Consider the following 19,119-nt stretch of genomic DNA (forward strand, 5'->3'; position numbering starts at 1 on the left):
GTTTCCTTAAAGTCACTTTGGTTACATTAACTCACGAAACACTAAATATAATAGAAAAACCGGTATCTATCCCCGTTCTCAACCCAGGCTGGTCACTCTTTATTAAATATTGGCTGGCCTTTGGGTTTACATCACCACAGTTTTGGGTCTCTGACTCTTCACAGGCCAGCACCCCTGCCTGGACAGTCAGAGATGGAGCTAAATTTGGTAGGGAGGTGATCAGGTTCCACCTCTGTCCACATGACACTGTCCCAGTTACTTGAGCAGTGTCCCGTCTCATTCCGTCACACTTTGAGTCCAGACACACACAGACGCTCTGCAGTCTTGCATCAAAAAAAGGACGACTCTTCATACTTCATCCTAATTTGGACTGATTGTTTTGGTTCGGTGGAGTTCCTGGTTCTGCTTCGTCTTAAACCATCCTCGCCTCCCTTCTTGAACACCCCCGCGCCTTGTTGCTCCCGGCGGGAGGAAGACCCAACTTGACCCGCCATGTTTCTTGCGTTGGTGGTGACGCCGGAACTGCGGCAGTTCCTGGCTAGGGCAAGAGGCGGAGCGGCGCGCCTCATCAAAGTCTGCATCCAGGACGGTGAGTGACCCAGTGCAGGGTGTCCACGCAGCCTTAAAAACCCTTAAATGGACGTAACAAACAGAAAATGTGCCAACCACCGGCCTTAAGTTGTGTTATCTGATATGCAGTTGGAACTTTTCTGTGTGGCAAAAGTTGCGCGCGCAGACATTTTCAGTGCGTTCTATGGCGGCGGTTGGTAACTAGCTGCTAATATAGCCTAACTAGCTTACGTCTGTAACGGTTAAGTACAAATGTATCACCATTGGCTGTCACTTCACTGTACTCGATAATCCCCTGTATTTATAGTTTTTTTTTTCTGTTTGAAATTTAATTCAAGCTGGCCTTAAAAAGTCTTAAATTTGACTTGCTGACATCGGATACCTCGCAGTGGACAAGCCGGTCCTCTGGATCAATTTGGTTGGCACAGATTATTTGAACCTTGACTTAAATAAACCTTCAAGGACAAAGCCTGAGTTTTGATAAGTTTAAAGTTTACAAAAATAAATCAGTACTTCACAGAAAAAAATATTTGTACAGTTTTGATATTCCTCTACTTTTAGTGGAATTGTTAAAATCTGATTATAAATGTAGCTAGTTTTACTTTTTTTACATTGAAGATAATTTAAAATGTTGGAAATAACTTTACTTCTCCATAAAATCTGGTAAAATTACCATGGGGTAGATTACAGAAGAAATATACTCCTCAAAAAAATAAAGGGAACACTTCAGTGTTCACTTAAATGTTAAAGTGTTCCCTTTATTTTTTTGAGCAGTGTATAAACATATATTGACTACTTCAATATATTTTTACTCGAGTAGAAGTAAAATGTAGCTGACAAATTACTCAGAGAAAAAAGTATTTGGTTAAAAGGCTATCAAGTAATGACTGATTAAAACAATCATTTAATATTTAAAAATTGCGTCATCAGATGTACCAAAATATAGTTATGTGTAAATTTCAGTATTTTAAAGACAAAAATTAAAATATTCAGAAATAATAAATAATTAATTTCAATGTAAATTTTATGAAACTAACAAAAACTGTCTGGTGACTTCAGAAATTTAATTCAAGTAAGAGCAACAATACTTAAGTTATTCAAGTTAAACTAAAAAAATAGCAAAAAAAATACTTGTAAAAGTAATTTTTTCCCAAATAGTTAGTCAAGTAAATATAATTGAGTATGAGCTAACTCTGAAAATAACCTTTTTAAATATCTTAGAAAACAGCTGATTCTCTCTAATTCAAATGAAACCGGCTCCAAACTATTTTCAGTTTTCATGGCTGACCTCCCTCGAGCAACAGAGCATGTGTCGAGAGCATTTAAGTTCCCTGGTATTCACAGCAATGACAAAGCGGGGGGGAAAAAAAGGAAAGTAGGGGAAAAGTTAGTCCTGTCCTCTGGAAAATGAAAACCAGAGCAGCTGTCGTCTGAAAGCGAAGCAGCCTGTAAGAAGAAAAGCTGGATGAAGCAATAACTTTCTAGGCAACTGTTTATTCCTGAGGTGTTTACATCATGTTTTTGTGTGGAACCAATGTCACGCTGTAATATGATTCATATCAGATGCAATGTGGGAGGTTTTTGGGGCTATCTTTGTGAACAGAAGAGATCACTTGAAGTATTTAGTTGCATATTTATAGGGTTGATGTCAGACAGCATAGTGACAGAAGGGCAGGTTTTTTAATCTGATATTTATCATACATACAGTCCTTTGCTAAAGTATTCAAACCCCCAATAAAATGTATTCTGTTGGGATTTTATATGATAGACTAAGATAAAGTAGAAGGACTTTTATGAATTAAAAACTTACATTTGTGTGAATTTGTGCTCAGTCAGTATTTTGTAAAAGCTTCTAGAGCTGCACATCTAGAGACATTTTCACCCAATCTTTGTGAAACAGCTCAGACAGATTGGATGGAGAGCATCCAGGGACTTTCACAGATTTTCAGTAGGATTATGATCTAGACTTTCACTAGACCAAAGGGCTGCAACTTTTACAATCCAAAGAGCCATTTTGCTCTCAGTTAAGCTCCATAAAACTTAGAGACAAATGTTACGACCTGCTGAAAAACCTCCACTTATAATTTTTGATAAATATCTACCGTAAGAAGTTAGATTTTTTTTTTAAAGAATTTGCTATTTGTTGGCCAATTTGCAGTTATGAAAGACTCTCTGAATTTTAATTGATTAACATGAATATTGAAGTTGGGCAGTACCAGTGCTGAAAACAGAACCCTTCACCCGGATGATCAGCCTAAATGTACCCCAATGCACTTTGCTCTCTCGGGTCGCCGCTCAGCTATTTGAACCAACGCGTGACGCGCTCTGCCTGTTCCAGTGTCAAAGGTAAAACAGGATCTCTGCATCTGATTGCATCACCCTGAGGTTCGTGTTCACCGAGCCGACAGAAACATTTAAGTGAGAGAGCCGTCAGTAGTTGGGTTCATACTTGTTTAGACGCATAAAGACTGCAGAGAATGGCTGATGGAAAGTATGTGCATGCAGAGCTGGAATGTGTTGCAGCTCAGAATAGAAACTTGCCCCAAGAGAGTCGAAGGGGAAAACCCCCCAGTACCCAACAAAGGACACCAGACTCCAGGTTTCTGTTTGTGTTTCACACAAAATATCCCAGCTGCATTTTTAACTCCAAACCTAATTTTGTTTTCTTTTATCATAGCAGCCAAGGCTTTCAGATTTTACTCAGGAAAGCTGTGCAGTCGATATCCGGGGAACAAATGCATATTTCTGTTGGTTTAATCTGTTTTTAATTTTGCTTTTATTTAACTTTCCAGGGCAGTCAAGCAGTTCATTTTAGGGGAATTTCCCTAATATTCTAGATTAGGGGTCGGCAACCATTTTGGCCCTCAAATAAAGGTCGTGTCACATGACCTCTCAAAAAAAGTACAAGCCTATCACAATAAGCAGTTAACCAATTAATCCCATGATAAATGAAAATGAGCTCCATAATTTCCATTTTGATTACATTATAATCCAGTTTACTATTGGTTTTGGTTTTTATTCCTGTTTTATTTATTATATTAGACATTTAAAATATCTTCCAGCCTCAGTGTTTAGTGTGTTTTTTTATTTAAAGTTTATTGGTCTTAGAGAGGGAAAACTTGATTATTATGTTGGTATCATTAAATTACTTGAAAATTGTCTCAAAATAACAATATTAGAGTTATTGTTAATTTGTCATTCAGCAAGAAAGCACAACAAAATAAAAAAAATAGCAACTCTCAAAGGCAGTGCAAATAAATATATTTAAATAATTATGAAAAGAAAATGTAGTAGAAGTGCACAGAAAACAACCAGGATGTTAAGAAGATGATGATCAGAGTTTTGATGAATTAGCAGAAACATCTGTTGGATGGAAACAGTTTTTTTTTCTTTATTCCTCTGAAACACCTTTTATTATCATTTATCAATAATTACTGGAACAATTTATTTTCCAGCAAAATTCGCTGTGGTGACAAACAACAGAGCCATGGTTTTTTCACTTTTTTTTTTTTTTTTTACCTTTTAAGATAAAGAAAATGGTAAAACTTTATTCTATGGAATGTTAATATTTGTGGACACTTAAAAAAGCCTCTAGTTTCCAATATAAAGAAATACTGATCAAAATAAATATTATTTGTAATTTTTGTGTAATTCTGTTGCAGAACTCAAATAATTTCATGAAAAAGCTCAGAAACTGTTAAAACCTGCATTTGTTATTATATCTTAAAAATATTTTTAGCTAAAGTTTTTGAGGGCCATTGTGGGAGCTCTAAAGAGCCACTTGTGGCCCCTGGACCACATTTTGAACACCCCTGTTCTCGAGGGTTTGAGATGCAAAAAATAAAACATTTTTTTGAAAAATAATTGAGATTTTTTTATTAGTCTCAAAACATAAAAAATAGATTATATCGCATAGAAATTTATTAAATATGAAGCATTTTTAATTTTATTTGCTTTAAAACAAAAACATTTTGACTATTAAGTTTTAATAGTTAGTCTGTTTCTCTATTTCCTTCCTAAAATTATTTCTCTAATTACTTAATTAGATTCAGTGGTAAAGGAAACACATTTAAAATCATCCTGGTTACTCTAATCTCTCTCCATGTTTATTGCTGATGTGAAATCTAGACGTGGCGGCTCTACGTGTTGCACTAGAGAGGCTCTGGTATGTGATGAGTACTGGTCTGATTTTCAGAGCAGCTGGTGCTGGGAGCCTACAGGGAGCCACAGCAACACTGGGACCAGGACTATGACCACTTCCTGCTTCCTCTCCTGGACGACCAGGAGCCCTGCTACATCCTGTACCGTCTCGACTCCCAGAATGCTTTGGGCTACGAGTGGATTTTCATCTCCTGGTCTCCTGACCAGTCTCCAGTAAGGGAAAAGAAAAACATGTTGCTAACGGCAACAAAACTTTATGGAGACGCACCAACCCCAAAAATTTAATCTGAAACTCTATATTAACTCTGTTTTATTTTAATTTAAATTTAGCTGAAGTAATCACATTTTAATGCTTTGTTAAAAGCTTTGTGAATGTTTAGTTTTGTAACCAGTTGAAATAGATGTTTACATTATTACATAAAAATCAAGCTACATTTCTTGTGTGAGATCACCAAAACTGTTTGCTAAACGTCAAAATAATGATAAACATAACTTTTAAGATTTTTTTGTTGCTCTCTTCAAATTAAATAAAAAATAAATATGTTGAGATATCAGGAAGAGAGGTGTGGAGCAATTCTGGTTCAGCTTAGGGAACAATTCCCAGATGTCTGAAGTTGCCATGTTGATTTGTTCAAACAATCACATGGTGTTTACAGAAGTGTAAGCAGTGAGGGAACGTCCAGCCATCATCGCGTTTAGGAAGGAGACGGGTTCTGGCACTTAGAGATGAACGAGTGTTAGTGTGAAATATAAATCACAACTCCAGCACAAATGCAAAACGAGATGCTAACAACGCTAAAGTTGGTCAGAGAGTGTCATTATTCTCATTGAAACATGTTCTGAACATAGGCTGAAAGGCCACTCAGAGAGGAAGATGCAAGCTTCATAAAAATCTAGCTTGCAGTGCAGAACAACTTCATGTTTTGGACACGTCCTACAGACCGAACAAACTCGTCCATGATCTTCGTTACATTTGGAGAAGAAAGGGTGAAAGTTGCACTTGCAAGACTGAATACACCATCACAACTGCTAACGCTGTAGTATGTAACTTTAAAAAAAAAGTTTTTAACATATTCATCGTTAAAATCATCATGTCATGACAGTTTAATATGAGACAGGCAATCTGCGAAAGAAATCTAGCTCCTACTATTGCTGTCCGATGAAATGCTCTTATTCTGATTCAAAACAGGAGCATCTTACTGTTGTCAATCCATCTTGTGTATGCGCTGCTAAAAGTGTTAATGGCAGAGAAACAACTTACTGTTGCAGGAAAATATGTTATCAATGGCCATACAAACTAGCCTTAGCGTTCATGGCCGGCTCTGGTGTGGTTAACCAGCTGTAGCTTAGCTAAGAGCAAGGCGGAGGATGTGTACAGCACATACATGAGGATGATTGCCAGTGCTCAGACCCTCCTTCTTGCCCTGATTGGTTGTTTTTGACAGAGTTGTATATTTCTCCACATAGCACAAGGCTGAGGAGCTAATGTGTTTTCACAGATTATCTGCCTAATAATATGGTGTCTCGACCAAATGACAGGTTTAACAAATGTGTAAAACTTTATAAAAGTCACACCCTGCAGTTTTAATTGTTTAATTGGTGAAAGAATGAAAGAGTTCAAGAAAATGTACAAATTGACTGCTGTGACCTACATGATTTGGCTCAATGAATTCACGTTTGCTGCTTGAAGGTGAAGCAGAAGATGTTGTACGCCGCCACTCGTGCCACAGTGAAGAAAGAGTTTGGCGGCGGCCACGTGAAGTACGAGTTATTTGGCACCACGGAGGTGAAAAACCTTTTAAATTCGCCGCCGATTTCACGATGCGTCTGCGTTTTTATGGTGATCGCTTTCTTCTGTTGCTGCTGCAGGAGGATGTCTGCTTGCAGGGCTACCAGCATTACGTGTCGTCCTGCTCGGGTCCAGCTCCGCTCACGCTAGCTGAGCAGGAGCTGCAGAGGATCAAAATCACAGAGGTGAGAGGTCAGACTGTCTGCCGTGGTGCCGTCATCCCTGCACATAGCTTTGTGTATGACCAGCCTCCCTTTTTTACTGCTCGCATCGGACTCCTTATGTGTTTATTATACAGCTGTGAAAAGACATTTCTTCTATTTTTATTTGGTTTATTTTGTCACAATTAATAGTTTCAGATCATCACACAGAGATGGTTTTCAGCCAGGTTTTAATGTGATTTCTTGAATCTACAGGTCAGACTGTAATTAGGCCTGGAAATGGCTAGTTTATTAAAAACCACAAACATGGTTTTGCACAGTTCATTTATGTTTTAACAAGGGATGGAAATATATTTTCACATAGGACCAGGTTGGCTTAAATCGCTTAATAAATTAAATCTCCATTTAAAAACTATATTCTTGTATTACACATACAAAAAAAACATAGAAACACACTGGAAAAACAACCATGAACACACCAATACCTGAAGGTAATTTAAAGAAACCAAATCATGTTTTTGGATTGTGGGAGGAAGCCGGAGTACCCTGAGAGAACATGCCAGGATTCAACTTTTTTTTTTTTACTTATTCAGCATGTTTTTCTGATATTAAAGTTGCTCTGAAACATTTGAAGTTAAACAAAAACATTACAAAGGCTTAAGGAGGCAAATTCTTTTTCACATAATTTTATATCTCCAGTTTTACTTGAAAGGTAATTCTTTGTTATTATTTCCTTTCCAGGGCCAGGTAAAACAGGTATGTTCATTAATTGTTACTATATCTCTATGCTTTAGTGCAGGGTGTCCAAACTTTTTGTCACATGGGCTAAAATGGCCTCCAGGGACAAAAATATATAAATTTTTACTCACTCAACAATAAACTGAACATGCAATACTTGAATTAAACAAATAAAGTAGTGGATTTGATGCTAGAAAATGATTTGTAAATTATTCAAAATCCAAAACTTAAAAATGGTTCTGCAGATTTGCCTTATTAAAAGTATTTTGCTAATTTTCTAGGCATCGAATGTAAAATATAGATCACAGATTAATCAATTTTGATGAATAAAATCAGGATTTAGGTCACTCTTTCTACAAAAATGCTTGGTATATTTAACAAAGCAAAACATTTATGTTATAGCCAAGATTTTATTGTGATAATTTTGCCCTAATTAAAGATAGAAAATATCAACCTATATCAAATACTGACGGCTCAAATCTGTATCTTTCAGGGGCCGCAAAGGGCCTCCGTGCCACACTTTGGACACCCCCAGCTTTATTGGCTCTGAATATTGGGAAATAGAAAGTTTTGCCATTCCTTTGAATGAGACTTTGAATGAGACATTCCTTTGAGACTTTGAGCATCTCTAAAAGGCATTTCACGTATCCTGTCGATGCTGTGCTGCCCCCTGCAGGTGAAGACAGAAATCAGCGTGGAGAGCAAACACCAGACACTTCAGGGCCTCGCTTTTCCTCTGCAGGAGTCGGCCAAAAGAAGCCTACACCTGCTGGCCCAGAGGCGCATTAACTATGTGCAGCTGGTGAGCAGGAAGAGCCGTGGCTCTGAACCAACAGTCAAAGAGCCGCTTAGCTTTCTGTTGTTTATTCTGGTGTTTTCAGAGGCTGGATGTGGAAAAAGAGACGATAGAGCTGGTCCACGCCAACCCCACAGAAACTCGTGATTTACCCCGCCGGGTTCCCAAAGACACTCCCAGATACCACTTCTTCCTTTACAAGCACTCCCATGAAGGAGATTACCTGGAATCTGTTGGTACGCTCCTGATCACTGTACCGTAATAATCCTGTTTTTGCTTTGGTGCTCCATCTCAACATTTGCATGACAACTCATGCAAATGAGTTCTCATTTGCATGACTTTGCGACAACATGAAGAAATGTTTAGTTAACTCATTAATTTTTAAAGTAAAAGCTTAGTTTTCTGCGTTTCAAATATTTAAGTGAGAAAAAACGGCTGTGACTCCACACTGTGGATCTGAAACGGTGCACACCCCTTTCACATGCAACGTTCTTTAATTTAAAGAAAAAATAAGGTAATTCAAAAGCTTTTCTATGTTTAATGTAACATGTATCTTGTGTAGCAACAACAAAAAAGCAGTTATAAATTTGTTTGCACAAGTGTGCACAGCTTTAAACTGCAGCTTTCTTTTGGGTAAGAAGTTCATCAGCATCCCACAGTTTGACTTCATAATATATTCCTAATCTACTTTAGTGAAGCTCTTCAAATCTGTCAGATTGAGAGAACATCTCTGGTTCACAGCCTCCTTCAAGTGACCACAGATGTGGTTTTTAACTCTTGCAGGGTCATTCTGACGTCTTTGTTTTGTTCATTTGCATCTATGTTTGCTGTGATGCTCAAAAATTAAATAAAAATAAAGGTATTTCCAGCTTTTTCCACTAAAATAACACAAAATCCAAGTATTTTTGATCTAGTTTCTATTGCAAATACCTTATTACACTTGAAGTAAGACAAAACTAACTCAGAAGTAACTTTCCAGCAAGTCACAGGAGCTTCTTTTACTGAATATTGATGTAAAAGTTTTAGTTTCACTGCCAAATTATTTCACTTAAAACATTTGAAAAATATCTTGGTTTAGGTAAAATAACCTGCCAAGTAGTTAGTACTTTGTAAAATTTAGAAACATGACTTTAGTAAATAATTCCTTAATATTGACGAAAAACTTCTAGTTACATTGATAGATTATTTCACTTAAAATGAGACATTTTTCCCATTTTATAAGTGAGATAATTTGAAAGTAGAACTAGTACTTTTTCATTAATATTAAGGAATTATTGGCTCAGGACAAGCTCCTACATCTCACTGAAAAGTTGCTTGTAAGTTAATTTTGTCTTATTTTAAGCGAACTAAGACGTTTGCTCCAAAAACTAAACTCAAACACTTTGTAATATTTTGTGTTTTTGCAGTTTAGCAGAAGGTTTAGGGTAAAAGCCGACTTCCCCTTGACAGAATCTGATGTAAAGTAGTCCCACAGTATGCTGCTGCCACCTCCACGTTTCACTTGTGTTCTGTTGTTTTGGTTAAAAACACTTTCTGGAGTCACGGCTTTCATCGGATAGCAGCTCGTTCTCCCAGATGGTTCTGAGGGACGTTGGCCGGGTCCGGATGTTTTCTTTCCGTCGTGCAGCTTCACTCCTACGTCAACAAACGTGGAAAACGCAGACGACAGTTTTCACATGAAGATCCCGGCCAGCAGATCCTTGCAGCTTCTGCTGGCTCATTGCCCAGCTTCACTCTTTTCATCAATTACAGAGAAACATCGAGTCTCTAAAATGTCACGGTTGCCGCGTGTTTTGAATTATTTGTATCCTTCTGCTGACTGATATATTTGTGCAATGAGATCCTTTTGACGTTCAGTAACCTCTCCGCAAATGATGGCTTTAGCTAAAGTATGCAAATCAGCAATTTCCAGGAAAATCTCACTAGAAAAACCAGAACTTTATTTCCATGTAGTCAGATTCTCTGCAAGTGAGGGCAGGAATGAAATCAAGAAGCCTGAACGCTGGATTCGAAACTATTTGTTTAAAGCTGCGTGCATATTCCACCTTTTCCTGGTATCAGGAAAACATAACATTTTAATGGCGGCCTACTTTTAGACCCCAAAGTAAAGCGAACCCTCGAGTAAAAACTTTTTCCACAGAATGGCAAATATCCTGTGCAATTTAACAAAAAATTAATTTGTAAATGTGTCATAAAAAGCAGCAGAGCATAAGTGCACAGACTCTTAAACTTGTTCTTGGTTTAAACATATTTTGATACAATGAGAGTATTCAGTCTTCCTGAGTTCACACCTGCCATTAATTATGGAGAATCTGATTAAGTGGAAATAAAGTTCAGCTGTGGTCCGAGACGTATTTACTTCCTTCAGTCGAAGCCAAAGCCTGCAAGGAGATCAAAATGGTTCCATTGTACAAAAACCCGCAGCATTAAATGCGGCACAGAGATGATCGTTATCGATAAGTGGGGAAAATATGGGACGGCTGTGACTTTACAAAAACGGAGCGTTTCTCCAAAACGGATGAAAAGAAGAAGCTGCAGAGTGTTGAAGACGTGAAAACACTCTTCTGTGTTTTTCTGGTTTGCAAGATAAAATTATTTTCTTCCAAAGAAAATCCCTTAATCTGGTTAAAACCTGCATGAGAATGTTTATTTTTTCAAGACTAATTTCAATTACTCTGTGGCATAGTAGCATTATAATAACATTATACTTTTACAAACATTATAGAAAAAAGACATAATGAAATAGCTTTAAAACAAAAATTCAAATCAACAGACTAAACAATTGTAACATTTTTAAAATACAACATTTAAACAATTTAAAAGATAGATTAAAAAACAAACAATAACAACCTTCACCCATTTCATCAATTCAATGTTATTTTATGAATTATAATAGATTTTCAAATGCTCCATTTAAATTTTAATGCGTTATGTTCTGATGAAACCACACCAGAACCTTTACAACAGAAAGCAACACCACAGTTAAATATGGTGGTGGCAGCATCATGATCTGGAGCTACTTTTCTCCAGATGAGACTAAAGTTTTCATTTTTCTGCAAAAACACAAAATCTTATCAAGTATTATTTCCACTACCAGATTTTTTTCCCACTTATAACAAGACATTATTCAAATGTTTTAAGTGGAAAAAAATTGCCAGTGAAACTAATACTTTTTTATTATTGTTAAGAAATTATTGACTTCAAACAACATATTCAGGTAGATTTGGAAAACCTTTGCAAAGCAGAGCAGGCAAATATTTCCAAATCAAGTCGTTGTTAGCAAGTGGTTAGTTCAAGAGTGAGCATACTTATCCAAGTAGGTTGTTATTATTATTTTTATTTAAAAGATTTGTTTTTATAAGGGCCACATAAGGAAATTAAAAGATAGATACATTTTACATCCCAAAAAGCGTGATTGTAACAGGTTGTGAACATTTTCTAAAGCCACTGCTGATATAAAATGTATATACATCAATTAGGACTAGCTGTGGTTTCACTGAGGTGAAATACTCCGCTATGCCGTCACACTCTTTACAAGAAGCTTTTCAATCCAGCGGCGGCTTTCTGAATGAGTCCTGAATGCATTTCTTTCCCATAAACATTTATGATTGAAATCCTCCATAGGGTCAGAAGGTCAATGATTCTGGTCATTCAGGATGAGTTTTCAATTTTCTCTGGATTTTCTAAACGCTTCATCTCTATTATACAAACTAGTTATATTTATTCGCCCTTCTGTCCTTAAACGCTTTAACCCTGGCCCTTCTGAGCCTGAAGCTGAATAGCTTAAATGTGTTTATTCTGCTGCATTTTTCTGCTATTTTATATCCATGTTTCGACTTTTTGTTTGCCACTGTTCCAACATTTTTTTGCCCAATTGAAAATTACCTTTCTCAGATTCCTCACTTAATATGTAATTTTTTATTTAAAAGTTTAAAAATTAAATAGAAAAAGGTTAAAGTAGTATCTAGTTTTAATCATATTTCACAGAGCTCTAACATTTCTGGATATTTAAAAGATAAGAACCCACAGACATTGTGCAAGACATTTAATAGTTTACCGCCAATCAGATTTACATATTTATTATTCTAAGTATAGCTTAAATGCACAGAAAAAAATACATACAAAACTTAAAGGTGACCTATTATGCTTTTTAGAACAGGTTATGATAGGTCTGTGGGCTTTAAAATACATGTTCATTATATATTTAGCAAAAATCATTCTTAGATAAGATTTTAGTTTCATTAAGTAATTTGAAATTACTTATATTTAATTTCTCTTTGAGATCAATAAGTATTTTTGAACTGAATTTGAATTGAAGCAGTAAAATCAGTTGGCCAAATGCACTGGAGTTCCGCTTTGGTTGCTAGGTAACGGGGCTTGGCTCAACTGGGGTTGCTAGGTAACTGCGCAGTGCCCATAGAATGTGCCTCAATCAGGAGGTTTTCGATACGGGTAAATTTCCAAACTTCTTACCAGAAAACAACTCTGGTTCTTTTTTTAACAGCTTGAACTATTTTTATAGGCAGTAGAAACCCAAATGGAAGAATAAAAACATGCCACAATGTGGATTTTACATAATAAGTTCCTTCCAGTCGTGTGTATTTCTGACTGTTTCGACGCTCTCCGCTCTCTGCAGTCTTCATATACTCCATGCCAGGATACAGCTGCAGCATTAAGGAGCGGATGCTGTATTCCAGCTGCAAAAGTCGACTACTGGAGGATGTGGAGAGGGATTACCGCTTGGAAATAGCCAAAAAGGTAGCAGATGGACAAACCGGCGAGGGGGGCAGATGGGCCACAACATTAGATAACATAGTTTTACATGCAGATTCATTACTTGGCTCATGCTGTGTATGTTTCTTCCACACACACAGCAGAAACACAAAATCTTACCAAGATATTTATAGTGCAAATATGTCAGTACACTGGAAATAAGACAAACGGACAAGTAACTTTTCATATCAGAGCTGGTTTGAAGTGAATAATTCTTAAATATTGATGTTAAAAAAAACTATTTCCACTAGAAAATTACTTCACTTAAGACATGGGGAAAATGTCTTATAAGTGGAACTAGTACATTTTTAAAAATCAATATTAATGAAGTATTGATTTAAAACAAGCTTGTATGTCTTACTGAAATGCTACTTGCTACTTTTATCTATATTTAAGAGTACTAAGATATTTGCATTAGAAAAAATACTTAGATTTTATGGGGTTTTTTGCAGTATGGTGAGCCTTTCTGTCTGAATTTCTATAACAGTAGCTGGATTTTGAGGCTTAAACATCTGGCTTTATTTAAAATCATTGCCAGAAATAAACAGGTGACAGATGAGCTAAAACTTATACAACCAGACGATGATTTATTCATGTCACAGTACTTGCACTTTGTACTTGTAGTGGATTATAATGAATTATAGAAGGTCAAAGTTGCATTCTGAATCATGAATTTTCTGTGGCGTTGTACAGTTGGAGATTGACGATGGAGACGACCTGACGGAGGAATTTCTGTACGACGAGGTCCATCCTAAGCAGTACGCTCACAAGCAGGCCTTTGCAAAGCCCCGAGGCCCAGCAGGAAAACGGGGACATAAGCGTCTTATTAAGGGTGCAGGAGAGGCCATTCAGGACAGCTAGAGGCAGATCATAATGAAAATAGAGAGTATCTTATTGTAGCATTTTCAGGCCTTCCTTCCTGTTTCTCCAGATATGGAGAACAAAATTTGTTTGGGATGCGCTGTTTAATTTCCTTTGGTCTTTGTGATAATGTTTTACAGACAAATCGTCACTCATGCGAGACAATCGGCTCCTGAGGATTTGTGATTTGCAAAATGTTAAATTCAATGTTTGCATCGGCATTTAGGAGAAATGAACAATACTGTTTTGTTTACACAGTGGTGTCGGGTATTTTTTGTTAAGATTTTAGCATTTTTATTGTCTGCAGGTATCCAACATGTTTATTAAACACTCTGTATGTTGACCTGTTAATGTTAGAGTCTGGACATTTAATTAAAGGTGAATTAAAGCAGACCCGCAGTCTGACTGTCTGCAGTCAGACAGTGAGAGGTTTGCACTTCTTGTGAACTTTTATTGATGCATTTGAACTGTTCTTTTCCAGCTACAGGCAGATAATAAAAACAAAGAGTATCTTAAAGAAGCTCCTCCAGACTAGCAGCAGCAGCAATTAGTGAACACATGTGAGTCCGCTGAACTTATCATACTTAGTCCAGCACTCCTAATATCAGCTTTAGATGGCATAATAGAGGAGCACTGTTGTGCTGAAGGTGGAGTGATGGAAAGAGCAGGAGCTTCTTAAAGAGACAGAGGCCCAATTTCAAGGTGTTACATTTCTTTTAAGCCATGTTTGATATATACAGCATTTTCATACCAACAGTTATTGAACTGTGCAATAAAGATGCATAATACCAACCCCTTGAGGAGAAGCAAAATGCTTCTTGGGGAAAAGTTTTCTGAGAAACAAAGATTTAAATATTTGGCCACAATAAAATCAGGCATCTTTGGAGGCATCAAGTTAAAGCTTTCAAATCTAACAGAACTGAGGGGCTGGAGTCTTACCAATGAAATCAAATTGATCGTGACCTAAAAAAAATTAGGTCCTATTAAGCATCTAGAATCCCTCCGAACTTCATTTTAATAAAAATAAATGGACTTAGTTTAAAAATCAGAAACGTTAAATGAGATTTACGATTTCTGCTAAGAAAAGTGATGAAATATCTACAACTTGCTACAGGAAACTTGCTACAAGTCTGGAGGCCTGATGAAAACACTGGTCACTGCAAACATTTTCCTCTCGTTCATCATTTTTAAAAGCACACAAATGCCACATTTTAAACTCTCGCATTAATGTCAAGATCAGTGTGCTTAATGGCGAGTAATTCAGTCTCTTGGTCATGTTGCAGAATGAAGCGGTCGCTCCTTCTAAGAAGATTTTATCATTTGGTTTTGGCTGCTAACTGAGCAGCTAATTTATAGTCAGCTCGGAAATTATGGTCCAGTCTGAGAAATCATGTTGGAACAAAACAACGTTAAAGTCTTTTATCAGGAATCAGAACAAAGACAAAATGAGCTTCTAATGATTTGAGTTGAAAAAGCTGAAATATGAGATAGATTCACTTTCACTGCGAAAACAGAAAATCTCCATTTTCAGTAGCTTCTTGTCCAAATATCTTAGTGCATTCAAAATAAGACAAAACTAACTTATAAGTAGCTTTTGAGCAAGACATAAGAGCTTGTTTAGAGTCAATAATTCTTTAATTATTGACCTGTAAAAAAGTATAAGTTCCACTGTCAGATTATTTTGCTTACGAAATGGGAAAATGTTTTATTTTAAGTGAAATAAAACTATTTGCACCCAAAATTAAACAAAACATACTTGGATTTTAGAGTGTTCAGAGTCAATAATTCCTTAATGTTGATTTTTGAAAAGTTCTAGTTCATCTGGCAGATTATTTGACTTCTAACATGGGAACATGTCTTGTTTTAAGTGATATAATCTACCAGTGTATCTAGTAGTTTTTAATCAATATTAAGGAATTATTTACTTAAATCAAGTTTCTATATCTTGCTGAAAAGTTGCGTGCATGTTAGTTTTGTCTTATTTCAAGTATAGTACGATATTTGAACTCGAAACCAGACCAAAATAGTTGATAAGATGTCTTTGTTTTTGCAGTGTTCCTATTGATGTCAAGCTGCCAAAAGAAAAAAAAATTAAATAAATAAATTACAGATCCCGTTAAAAGGTTCAGAGAATCCAGCAGTTTTCTCCGAACTCCTGCATGGAGACGAAAACAACATTTGAAGGCTAATAATGAAAAAGCTGAAAATACTTTGCAATTGAAAGCACTCCATGAGGTCAGAACAACTTCTGAAAACCATTTTTGAAAACCTTTCTGTGGTCTGTCACATAAAAATTTAATAGTTTTCTTGGAAAGCCTGAATTCAACCCTGGATGCCCGAGAGAAGAGTGACTGCCTGCCCACACAGAGTTTGAAAGCGAGCATCTGACAGGGCATGAGGCCGCATGAGTAATCCTTTTTCATCTTGAATACAGACTGATGATACATCCAACGCCAAATAAAAGACCCTGAACAACAATAATCCTGCCTTTCAGTCCAGACAAGTTTTCCAGGAAACCTTGTTTTCATTTCAAAGAAACATCACATCCTGCACATCTGATTGTGCAGTTATCATAATCACATCACAAGTCCTGCAGTCCACACCACCGATTTGAAGTATCTGCTCTGCAGTGAAAACTGTGATGAACAGAATTTCAGCAACTGAGAACTTTAATGCCTGAAGGCGAAAACTATTCAGAAAATAAGGAATGTGTACAATTTTCCACACCTTTCTGACGATTTTTGCAAAAACAAAATCTTGCAAAAATATTTTTGGTCCAGTTTCTTGTACAAATATTTAAATGGACTTGAAATAAACAAAACTAACTTTTCAGCAAAATGCAGAAGCTTATTTTAAATCAATAATTTAACACTTAATATTGATGAAAAAGCATAAGCTTCACTAGGAGATTATTTTATTTATAGTATGAGAAAAATTTCTTGCTATGAGTGAAATAATCTGCCAGTGGAGCTAATAATTGTTTTAGCAATATTCTGGAAGCATTGACTTACTTGTAAGTTGGTTTTGTCTTATTTTAAGTACAAGATATTTCCAGAAACTAGACCAAAAATACTTGGTAAGATTTTGGGTTTTTGTAAAAAATAAGAGGAAATCGCAAAGGTTTTCATAGATTCAAATCATTTTCCCAATTTATCGTGCTAAATCACAAACTTTACCTCAGTTTGTTGGAATTTAAAGAAGGTTTACGCTGCAAAAACAAAATATTACCAAGTATTTTTGGTGTAGTTTCTGGAAATATCTTAGTACACTTGAAATAAGAAAAAATTAAATTAGAAGTAATTTTTCAGCAAGAAATAGAAACTTGTTTTACTTAATATTGATGAAAAAGTTCTAGATCCACTAGCAGATTATTTTACTTACAACATTTGAAAAATGTCTTGTTAGGTGAAATAATTTGCCAGTGTAGCCAGTACTTTGTAAGATTTTGTGTTTTTGCCGTATAACAGAAATCAAGATGCTGCCACCACCATATTTCGTTGTGGTATTTGTTTACCAGGTTTCTTCTTCATACCTTAGGCTACATGACGGTGCTGCTCTGTCATCGTTACTAATGGTTAGCCGCATACCTTTTTCATAAAGCAATATTTTATATCTTTCTAATTATATTTACTTATAAAGTATATGAATGTTAATCTTCTTACCTCGTAAAAAGTGTTCGCTGCAAATCAATGGTTACACCGAGGGCTGCCAGTTATTGAGATTAACGGCCGCTGCTGCCCATCGCCGCCATCTTTTCGCATTAAAAGTTATACAATAAAATTACAAGTTTAGTTTCTTTCCTTGTCTGTTTGTGCAGCCAATCGGGCAGCACTCTATGACCATTTTTAAGTTGATATTAACTAAAAAAAAAAAAAAAAAAAAAAGATACGGGCTGCTTGTTTTTTTTGACAGTGCGTAGATTGTTTTGACGTCATGGCGAAGTGGGCTGAATTCTGGAGAGCGTGACGTCACGTGCAAATGGTCAATAGTAGTTTCAAATGTGCACAGTTGAGAATTTCCTTTTCAGTTCTTTAAAAAAACATTTCAGAATATCAACATATTAAATAATTGAATATGTTGACTGATGTTCTAAAAATAAAAATGTTTTTTAAATTATTAAACCTAATGAGAGCAGAGCAGCAGCAGCAGCAGCTTTAGGTTCAGTGTTCTTCTGCTGAAAGTTGATCTGTCTGCCCTCTGAGTCACAGTTTCCCCCCCTGAAATAATGGATAATTCAACATGCAAGCTGGAATAGGGGACATTTACCTTAAAAACAAATCGAGTCATATTAAATCTCTGATGTCCTCAGATTGTTGGTATCATGGCTGCTTCTTTGAGGAGCAGATTTGCAGAAACTTCCCAGTCTGTCAACAAATGACTGAGAAACCCCCTGAAGCGTTTAGATGCAGTGATCCTCAAGGATGGAAGGACGTTTGCAGACTTTCTGTTTTTTTTCCATTGTAGTGCCTGATATTATTAAACAAATGATGGTGCAGAAAGGTCAGGGTTGCAGCTCTTGATGGTTCCCTGCATGAGATAAAACCCTAAATATCACAAGTTTAAACAAATGTAAATAAAAAGACCACACAGAGGACTGTAAGCTTTGCTTCCAAGTAGTCAGACTTGCCTATAGGCTTTTAAAAATGGTCTCTAAATGGTTTTTCTTAGAATTTGTCATTTTTTTTCTAACACATTTACTTTCCAGTGACTATTTTGAAGTAAATGTTATTTTGTTTGTTTATGTGTCTATTAAGCCTTTTAACTTTGACCTTATCCAGGCATAAAGAGCCCAGCGGTGATGTCAGGATTTCCAACAACCTAGATTCAAATTAGATGATTAGATTTCACTCCCTTCAGCCTCTTCACACGTTGTAATGCTACAACATATAAATACTAATTTATCTCATAGGTATTTTACAACACGACCACAGCAAATAAATTCACACAGAGATATAATATATATAATAAAGAATAAGAATATTGTAATTAGGGCAAAATTACAACATAAATACAGTATATATAGTTATAAAAAATTATGAATTCCTGTCCAAACAAATCATGAGGTTATTAATTACAAATTTTAATGTTTGAGCATTAAAAGACAAGCTATTTACAGTTAGTGAAGTTGTACAGATAGCAGTATAGCTGTAAACAGTTATTGAGTTTATTGGTAACAGCGATGCTTTTAAAGTCTAATGGTCTAAAAGTCGTGATTATGAAGAAAAGAGGGAATTGTTTTTAACTTCTATTTTTTTTAACAACAAAAAAAA

General features: G+C 36.0%; 1 protein-coding gene and 1 long non-coding RNA gene across 3 annotated transcripts; one reads left to right on the forward strand and one right to left on the reverse strand.

The window, feature by feature from the left end:
• The first annotated feature begins 264 nt into the window (after window positions 1–264).
• On the forward strand, window positions 265–14,302 carry twf2 (twinfilin actin binding protein 2). Of its 2 annotated transcripts, XM_008408646.3 has the most exons (9): window positions 265–589; window positions 4,766–4,944; window positions 6,422–6,517; window positions 6,601–6,705; window positions 7,423–7,437; window positions 8,096–8,221; window positions 8,301–8,451; window positions 12,852–12,973; window positions 13,682–14,302. In XM_008408646.3, the coding sequence occupies exons 1-9, from the start codon at window positions 493–495 to the stop codon at window positions 13,847–13,849; spliced, it is 1,059 nt and encodes a 352-aa protein (XP_008406868.2). In that variant the 5' UTR covers window positions 265–492; the 3' UTR covers window positions 13,850–14,302. The 2 variants fall into 2 exon arrangements, with proteins under 2 accessions (XP_008406868.2, XP_017160468.1); XM_017304979.2 differs by lacking the exon at window positions 7,423–7,437.
• On the reverse strand, window positions 9,707–17,598 carry LOC145551673 (uncharacterized). The gene is made up of 2 exons (XR_014087567.1): window positions 17,512–17,598; window positions 9,707–9,850 (listed from the first exon to the last, which is right to left on the reverse strand). It is a non-coding gene; the product is annotated as an uncharacterized LOC145551673 (long non-coding RNA).
• Window positions 17,599–19,119: the final 1,521 nt, after the last annotated feature.

The sequence above is a fragment of the Poecilia reticulata genome, chromosome 5, assembly GCF_904066995.2.
Source record: "Poecilia reticulata chromosome 5, P_reticulata-male-v2, whole genome shotgun sequence".
Classification (NCBI taxonomy): domain Eukaryota; kingdom Metazoa; phylum Chordata; class Actinopteri; order Cyprinodontiformes; family Poeciliidae; genus Poecilia; species Poecilia reticulata.

Bases quoted from the DNA above. Each gene is read 5' to 3' on its own strand.
- twf2 (XM_008408646.3), top strand. From the start codon at position 493: ATGTTTCTTGCGTTGGTGGTGACGCCGGAACTGCGGCAGTTCCTGGCT. The intron at 590-4,765 runs GTGAGTGACCCA...TCTGATTTTCAG, and splicing joins CAAAGTCTGCATCCAGGACG to AGCAGCTGGTGCTGGGAGCC. The intron at 12,974-13,681 runs GTAGCAGATGGA...GGCGTTGTACAG, and splicing joins GCTTGGAAATAGCCAAAAAG to TTGGAGATTGACGATGGAGA.